The following is a 9,038-nucleotide window of genomic DNA, read 5'->3' on the forward strand; positions in this document are numbered from 1 at the left end:
GAAGTTTGTACTCCATTTTCCCCTTTGCAAAGTGCCGCGTCAGTATTAGAAGCAGCTGAGCAGTCAGCAGCTGAAAGCCTCTTTTCCAGCTGAGCTTATTGAGTACACACCTAAAAGTGTGGATCCTGAGGCAGTGATGTGACATGCCAGTTTGCAAGACCTCACTGATACTGTGGTTGGGCATCCTGGAGATGGTGTATTGGGTTTATATGGTAAGGTTTTGGTAGTGGAGGGCCTCAGGGGTGGCCTTTGTGAGAAGAATCAAGCAGGAGGTGCTCCAGGCAGGCAGCAGCAGTTCCCCTGGGGCCTGTGGAGAGGCCCCTGGTGGAGCAGGCTGTCCCCCTGCAGCCCATGGGTCCCACATGGAGCAGATCTCCACGCTGCAGCCCCCCCATGGGTGGAGGAGCCCCCGGTGGAGCAGGTGGATGTGGCCTGGAGGAGGCTGCGGCCCATGGAGAGCCCCCGCAGGAGCAGGCCCCGGGCCGGAGCTGCAGCCTGTGGAGAGGAGCCCACACAGGAGCAGGGGGCTGGGGGGGGGAGCTGCTGGGTCTGTTTTGCCTGAGATGGTAATTGTTGAGTGATCTCCCTGTCCTTAACTCAACCCTTGAGCCCTTTCCATCGTATTTTCTCCCCCCTTTCCCTTTGCAGCAGGTGAGTGAGAGAGCGGTAGTGGTGGAACCGTGCTGCCCAGCTGAGTAAAACCACCACAGATGATGTGCTTTGGGGCACGCTGCAGGTTCAGCTACTTTCAATTTGAAGTACTCACAGATTCTTTATTCTTGTCACCTATAATTTTTTTGCAGTTCTTAGAAGCTATTTTGTTTCCCTCAGCTGTACTTCCTGTCTCAGCTATAGCGTTCTTTCATCTTTCCAGAGTCACTTCCCTTGGCTTTCCTTTCCTTGTTCTGTTTTGCTTAGGGAGTCATGATGACAGCCACTTTTATTTTTCTGATTTTATCAGAAAGTTACTTATGCAAACTGTTGCTCGTGCCAGTTAGAGGTTTCTCCCCTGCAACAAGGCTACCAGATGCACAGATCAGAATTATCTCTTACTTTTTTTATACTACTTGCAGGAAATTCTGGTAATCAAGTCTGTTCTTATTTGTTTAGGCAGTCTTCAGTGATGTCAGTAATGCTACCAGACAACTGACATATGTACAAGTCCCATGGGGATGTAGAAATGAAAACGACCTCTTCAGTTAGGTTCAGTCACATAACATTGGACAGTGTTTTTTGTTTTAAAAGGGAGATGGGGGAATTTGGTTTTGTCTTAGCTACTCCTTTTGAAAATATTTTCAATTTCTAAGATTGCACCTCTATTTTGCAGTCTAAAGTGATGCATATACATAGATATTTTAACTTTTATGCCAGTTTCATCTTTTTCCTCTTTGGTGTTTACTCCTCCCATGTCTCTATAGGGTAACTATTTCCCCTTTAATATATGTTAATCCAAATGTGCTTGGCCTTTCTTAATTACCCTAATTAACCTTGCTTATCCCCATTCTACCTCAAATTTTTTCTTAAACGTGCATGATCAAAATCATACATAATATTGCTGCTTTATACTGTGGAATTAATGTTTTCTTCTAAAGGCACCTCCTTTAACACGTTACAGCACAGCCACAGCTCACCATCTTCTTTAGAAGCAGTTTTTTCTTGGAATGAAATCCAAATAGAAATAATTAATACTTGTGGGAAGTGTTGTATACAGTCAACCCGAAAAGTCTGATATGTCCATATGTGATTTGCTAACTGAAATACTGTGAAGTTAGATGATTGTTTGCAGATACAAATAAGAAGGAACAGAAGCAAGACTCAAGAAATGACTACACGTTTTCCTGGGTTGTTTATTAAAGGATTAAATGGGACCAGTGAGTTACATTTAAGAAGTAGGTAAGAAGTCAGCTCTTCCCACTTGCCACTTCAGTACATAAAATGAGACTTGGCTGTTAGATTGCATCCTAGATAAACAGTTTCATTGCATCAGTGCTCCAAACTATGTACTTACTCTTCAGCAGCATTTTTCTGGAAGGTGGGTAACTAATGCCACAGCTCAGGTGAATTCTGTCTATGACAAGCAATGTAACAAACCTCAAAGGTTTAATTGGCATGTTGTTACTCACTTGCTTAAATATACCAAAAATCTAATTAAACCTAGAATTTAATTGAAAGGAGGAAGTCTGAAGAGCTAGAAAGACCAAGCATCAAATTTTTGGGTGTGTGGGAGGGTGTGTGGTGCGGGAAGGACAGATGCAAAATGCATTCAGAACGAGGCAAGTCGGGGATTGTTGACAACTGATTGTGGTAATGTGCTGTCATTTAATCAGGCCGCTTAGCAAGGATACAGTAATTGACATATGGAGATGTTATCTGTCCTAATTTCAGAAACTTCTTGCCTGTTTACAACACATGGAGTGAATATAGTCATTAACTGTAACAAAATATTTTTTGCAATACAAACGATTTTACACTGACCTGGGTTTTCCCATCAGGACTTAGATACCTTTTAAAATTTAAAACAGCACGAAATTGTTTGAATTACTATTTTTTTTTTTCCATTATTCTTTGGGACAGATGGGCTGGACATCTGTCGACTCTTCCTACAGCCTCTTTGTTGACAGCTGAATAGAATAATTTTCAGTGTACATTAAGTTGCTTTTGGGAAGAAAATCTCCGCTTTTGAATTCAACAGAAAAAATGTTCTGTACAAAGATAGGGCTGTGAAGAAAGTTTCACTGGTATCTTCAATTTCAAAACTGCTTTTTAACCACAGCTACTTTCTTAGCTTCATGATGTATCTGTTGGAAGGGAAGTTGCCCATAGTTAATGCTTTGAATTCAACACAGGAGCCTTGCAATCATCATCAGCACCCTTATACTTTGTATCACTCTGCCTGTTTCACAGGGGAAAAACTTTCTTAAATGGAGATGGCTCTGTAAAGTAAGGAAAAGCTTCAAGCATGCAATCTCATTTCCTTTAAGAATTGACAAGTCAATTCACAATTTCAGACAATTTTAATCTTCCAATATTGTGTTTATTTAAAAGAAATTAAATGCATCTCAGATCATTTTTACAATGAGCATATTTAAAGGAAAAAATGTTCTAAAAGAACCCTAAAGAGAAAAAGATCAAAGCAATTCTGATTTTTTTTTTTTTTTTTTATATTTGTAGTCCATCCTTCTAAAATTAATAGCTGAAATCCTAATGACCAGATAGAAAAGAAACAAATTCTGGTAGATGGTAGAAAAATAACATGTAAATTCATTGGTTTTGTGTGTGTATGTACGTATGTTCCGTCATTCTCTACCAATTTAATCATCTGTTCACATCATACTGAAAATTAAGAATTCTATCAAACTGCAGTAGCTGTAAAGAATGACACCCAACCGTGCTGTATAATGGCAACAACCTTCTTCAGCAAAGAAGTGCACCTGTCTGACATAGTTACAGCTATAAATGAGATTAGTTTTCACAGTGTTAGTTACATCAGCCTGGCAGAACACTGTAGGCGCCTGTCCAGTAAGGTGTTAAGTTCTATGGGCAGAAGTGAACATCAACCACAGATATCTTTAACGCTTCTGCAGATGAATTCTCATGTCACTGAGGTTGCCAACAGCCCTCTGTGATGAAAGGCGGTGGCAGGAAGGGTCAGAGAATCTTCATTCCCTACCAGCCAGGGCAACTTTTTTGTGTTTATAATACTGTGCTTTCCAACTGTCTGCATGAAAACAAGGTATTCTCTGGAAAATGGGATTTTTCTTCAGTATGGATGTTGACAGTATGTTAACTGAAGTCAGGAAATGAGGCCAAATTTAGAAATTGGTCCAAGATTTATAATGAGAGGAAAGCAGCACGATGTACCACGCAGCTTTACGCAGAAAGCAGGACAGTGGCTTAAATCACCTTCATTTAGGCACGATGCTGTAACAGTTCCCAAGCTTCTCCGATGGGTTTGGGTGACTTCCAAAGGGCTATCCATCTCCATGAAGACGTACCAGACAAAACATGATGACTTTTATAGAAAATAAAGCATTAATCATTAACAACGTTTGTTGAATTGCGCTCCCGCAAGGAATGACAACAGGGGTGGATGGGCTGGAATGCGGGGCCGTTTTTGGGTTTACTAAGGGTGCTGTTTTCACCTGGGTGATGCTAGCATGGTAAAGATGAAGCATCTCCATCCTACACCAGCTGGTGGCTGCCTGTGTACCCCTGCAGGTGACCCAGCTCCTCGCTGAAAGGGTTGTAGCCCTGCTCCCTCAAGCACCGCAGCGCCCAGAACAGCTGCTCCGCGGGGGGGAACTCATCCCACTTCACCCATTCCCATCCTGTAGAAAAAATAAAATAAAATAAAATAAAAAAATAATAAAAAAAAAAATAAATGAGCAAAAGGGAAGGGATGCAGGGAGGGAGGGGTGTGCACCCCCAGCGCGCCAACTCGCGGTGGCCACGCCCACTGAGAGTAGCCCCGCCCACTCCGCGTGGCCACGCCCCCTACATAAAGCCCCGCCCCCGCCCCTCTCACCCTCATTCTTGTCCGGCTCGCTGTTGCGCGGCTCCGCCCCCGGCTCCGCCTCCCCCTTCATCAGCACGGTGACGTAGTGGTAGCCGGCGGCCGGGCAGGCGGCGTTGACGGCGGAGGCGAAGCGCAGGTTGCGCAGGCGCAGCGCCGCTTCCTCCCGCGCCTCGCGGGCGGCGCACTCGGCCAGGCTCTCCCTGAGGGGGGAACCGGGGGGGGGAGCCGTGAAGATGGCGGCGGCGGCTCCCTCATGAAGGGGCCGTGCCCGTGCCCGCCTTCCCCCGGCTCCCCGCCGCCCCCTACCCGAACTCGAGGTGGCCGCCGGGCAGCTGGTACATGCCGCCGCCCAGCCGGCCCTTCCTCTTGCCCAGCAGCACGCAGCCGGGGTGCGCCGGGCTGGTGATCACCACCCCGACGCCGACGCCCGGCCGCGGGGGTTGAGCCGCGTCGCCCATGGGAGCAGTGAGGGGAGGGGGGGGGAGAAGATGGCGACCTTCCTCCTCCTCCTCTTCCTCCTCCTCCTTCTGGGTGCACGCATGCGCTCCCCCACATGGAGGGGCGAAGCTCCCTGAGGCGGAGCCTGCTCACGGCCACCCCTCGGCTTCCTCCTCCTCACGGATCAAGGACGGGGAGTTGAGGAGCAAAAAACGCTTAAAAAGCTTCCCAGGCAGGCAAACAGGGGCTTTCCTAAAACAAACATTAAAATCCCACGTGCGTACACATCCACCTACTACAATCAGTGCCAAATATTCTCCAATTCAAGATCTGGACGAAATGAAGTGGCTTGATACATGAGCCCATGGTTTCAACTGGACGAGAGTCAATTAGAAATTGTTTAAAACAAAATTACTACCATAGCTGGGCAGAATAACAGTTCCTTACTAATAAAATTGAAGAAGAAATCAAAATCTGTTCATGCAAACACTTTTACCTTCGTTTTCCCTTTTTTTTCTTCCAGAAAGACTATACAGCATATAAGAAAAAAATATGTATTTATTTAACTTATCTATTTAACTTATGTTTCTTACAAACAACTGCAATATTCACCAGGCTAAGATTTCCCCCTTCACCAGCCTATTTATCACATCAAGGATATGAAGTACTTTATCTTTGCAGGACTTCAACATATATACATACATATATATATATATATATTATTTTTTTTTGTAAGGTTTTGAAATTCATTTCTATAGATACATTTTTATTTATTTATGAAGGTCATGCAGCCAAATTGACTGAAAATTGGTCACTACTTTTAGTGGGATTTGTTTAGTTGCCAGAACTGGATCAGTCTGGCATCAAGCGAGTCCCCGTGTTGGCATGCTGGAAATGTCAGGAGTATGTGGCTGGGTTGTCCTAGAAGTAAGGCTGCCCTTTAACAGCAGTTGGCTCTTTTATTTAGCTGTAATATTTGTTTAGCCCACACACTGAATGACAGGCATTAGTACATTAATAATAATAATTAAAAAACTGGGCAAAGTTCCAAGCTAAGTGGCTTTGTAAACTAAGCTCATTCATTTATATCTTGTCTTCCAGTACAACTTGAGTGTTTTATTCTCCAGGTTAAATGTCAGTCAGTTATGTCATTTGCGTGTTGACAAGATGATAATCTTAAAAAAAAAGACTCCTCCATTAAGCTCATTCTGTTAGAGTATATTAAAACACCAGCACTACATCAACAAGAATCAAAACAGTATTTGTGTCAAATGTCAACCATTTTCATGTATCTTACTGCAAGCACCATTTACGAATGAGTTTGAGGATCACAGAATCACAGAATCACAGAATTTTCTAGGTTGGAAGAGACCTCAAGGTCATCGAGTCCAACCTCCAACCTAACGCTAACAGCCCTCCACTAAACCATATCCCTAAGCTCTACATCTAAGCGTCTTTTGAAGACTTCCAGGGATGGTGACTCCACTACTTCCCTGGGCAGCCTGTTCCAATGCCTCACAACCCTTTCAGTGAAGAAGTTCTTCCTAACATCTAACCTAAAACTCCCCTGGCTCAACTTAAGCCCATTCCCCCTCGTCCTGTCACCAGGCATGTGGGAGAACAGGCCAACCCCCACCTCGCTACAGCCTCCCTTGAGGTACCTAAAAAGAGCAATAAGGTCACCCCTGAGCCTCCTCTTCTCCAGGCTGAACAAGCCCAGCTCCCTCAGCCGCTCCTCGTAGGACTTGTTCTCCAGGCCCCTCACCAGCTTCGTCGCCCTTCTCTGCACCCGCTCAAGCACCTCGATGTCCTTCTTGTAGCGAGGGGCCCAAAACTGAACACAGTACTCGAGGTGCGGCCTCACCAGAGCTGAGTACAGGGGGACGATCACCTCCCTAGCCCTGCTGGTCACGCTGTTCCTAATACAAGCCAGGATGCCGTTGGCCTTCTTGGCCACCTGAGCACACTGCTGGCTCATATTCAGCCGACTGTCCACCATCACTCCCAGGTCCTTCTCTGCCTGGCAGCTCTCCAACCATTCCTCTCCCAGCCTGTAGCTCTGCTTGGGGTTATTGCGCCCCAGGTGCAGGACCCGGCACTTGGCCTTGTTGAACTTCATGCAGTTGACCTCAGCCCATCGGTGCAGCCTATCCAGATCCTCCTGCAGAGCTTTCCTACCCTCAAGCAGATCGACACACGCACCTAACTTGGTGTCATCTGCGAACTTACTGAGGGTGCACTCGATGCCCTCGTCCAGATCATCGATGAAGATATTAAAGAGGACCGGCCCCAGCACCGAGCCCTGGGGGACGCCACTAGTGACTGGCCTCCAACTGGACTTGGCTCCATTCACCACGACTCTTTGGGCCCGGCTATCCAGCCAGTTTCTAACCCAACGAAGCGTGCGCCAGTCCAAGCCAAGAGCAGCCAGTTTCTTGAGGAGAATGCTGTGGGAGACGGTGTCAAAAGCCTTGCTGAAGTCAAGGTAGACCACATCCACAGCCTTTCCCTCATCCACCCAGCGCGTCACTCTGTCATAGAAGGAGATCAGGTTCGTCAGGCATGACCTGCCTTTCATAAAGCCATGCTGACTGGGCCTGATCGCCTGCTTCCCCTGCAAGTGCTGCATGATGACTCTCAGGAGGATCTGCTCCATGAGCTTTCCTGGCACTGAGGTCAAACTGACAGGCCTGTAGTTTCCTGGGTCTGCCCTCCGGCCCTTCTTGTAGATGGGCGTCACGTTTGCTAGCCGCCAGTCGATTGGGACCTCCCCCGATAGCCAGGACTGTTGATAAATGATGGACAGTGGCTTGGCCAGCTCCTCTGCCAGTTCCCTCAGTACCCTTGGGTGGATCCCATCCGGCCCCATCGACTTGTGCACATCTAAGTGCCGTAGCAGGTCACCAACCAGTTCTTCATGGATAGTGAGGGCCACATCCTGCTCCCCATCCCCTTCCACCAGCTCAGGGTACTGAGTATCCAGAGAACAACCGGTATTGCCACTAAAGACTGAGGCAAAGAAGGCATTGAGCACCTCCGCCTTTTCCTCATCTCTTGTAACTAGGTTTCCCCCCGCATCCAGTAAAGGATGGAGATTCTCCTTAGTCCTCCTTTTTGTGTTGATGTATTTATAGAAACGCTTTTTGTTATCTTTAACGGCAGTAGCCAGATTGAGCTCCAGATGAGCTTTGGCCTTCCTAATTTTGTCCCTGCACAGCCTCGCTACTTCTTTAAAGTCCTCCTTAGTGGCCTGCCCACTTTTCCAAAGCTTATAAACCCTCTTTTTCCTCCTAAGATCAAGCCACAATTCTCTGTTGAGCCAGGCCGGTCTTCTTCCCCGCCAGCTCGTCTTTGGGCACGTGGGGACAGACCGTTCCTGCGCCATTAAGACTTCCCTCTTGAAGAGCGCCCAGCCTTCCTGGACCCCTCTGCCCTTCAGAACCACCTCCCAAGGGACTCCACCAACCAGTGTCCTGAGCAGCTCAAAGTCAGCCCTCCGAAAGTCCAATACAGCAGTTTTACTGGTCCCCTTCCTGGCCTCGCCAAGAATAGTGAACTCCACCATTGCGTGGTCACTCTGCCCAAGACAGCTCCCGACGATCACGTCCTCCACCAGTCCTTCTCTGTTTGTGAAGAGAAGGTCTAGCGGGGCACCACCCCTGGTAGGTTCACTAACCAGCTGCGTCAGGAAGCTATCTTCCACGCTCTCCAGAAACCTCCTAGACTGCTTTCTCAGGGCTGTGTTGTGCTTCCAGGATATGTCAGGGAAGTTGAAGTCCCCCACGAGTACAAGAGCTGATGATTTTGCAACCTCTGTCAGCTGCCTGTAGAATTCCTCATCCGTCTCCTCATCCTGGTTCGGCGGTCTATAGCAGACCCCGACCAGGACACTAGCCTTGTTGTCCCTGCTGATCCTAACCCAAAGGGACTCGACCTTGTCATTCCCAACCTCGAGTTCTACAACCTCGAAAGACTCTCTAATATAGAGAGCCACACCACCACCCCTTCTATGCTGCCTGTCCCTTCTATAGAGCTTATAGCCAGGCATTGCAGCACTCCAGTCATGAGACTGGTCCCACCACGT

At 47.2% G+C, this 9,038-nt stretch overlaps 1 protein-coding gene across 2 annotated transcripts; it reads right to left on the reverse strand.

Annotated features, from left to right (window-relative positions):
* Positions 1-3,012: 3,012 nt before the first annotated feature.
* On the reverse strand, positions 3,013-5,410 carry NUDT15 (nudix hydrolase 15). Of its 2 annotated transcripts, XM_084529788.1 has the most exons (4): positions 4,823-5,409; positions 4,526-4,716; positions 4,143-4,328; positions 3,013-4,012 (listed from the first exon to the last, which is right to left on the reverse strand). In XM_084529788.1, the coding sequence occupies exons 1-3, from the start codon at positions 4,972-4,974 to the stop codon at positions 4,183-4,185; spliced, it is 489 nt and encodes a 162-aa protein (XP_084385914.1). In that variant the 5' UTR covers positions 4,975-5,409; the 3' UTR covers positions 3,013-4,012; positions 4,143-4,182. The 2 variants fall into 2 exon arrangements, with proteins under 2 accessions (XP_084385914.1, XP_084385913.1); XM_084529787.1 differs by having other exon boundaries at positions 3,013-4,328; positions 4,823-5,410.
* Positions 5,411-9,038: the final 3,628 nt, after the last annotated feature.

This window comes from Aythya ferina (genome assembly GCF_964211825.1).
Source record: "Aythya ferina genome assembly, chromosome: 1".
Lineage (NCBI taxonomy): Eukaryota > Metazoa > Chordata > Aves > Anseriformes > Anatidae > Aythya > Aythya ferina.

Excerpts from the sequence above, each read along its gene's own strand:
- NUDT15 (XM_084529787.1), bottom strand. The coding sequence starts at position 4,974 with ATGGGCGACGCGGCTCAACCCCCGCGGCCGGGCGTCGGCGTCGGGGTG. Across the intron at positions 4,717-4,822 it reads GGCGGCCACCTCGAGTTCGG|GGAGAGCCTGGCCGAGTGCG; the intron begins GTAGGGGGCGGC and ends TTCCCCCCTCAG. Across the intron at positions 4,329-4,525 it reads CGAGCCGGACAAGAATGAGG|GATGGGAATGGGTGAAGTGG; the intron begins GTGAGAGGGGCG and ends TTTTTTCTACAG.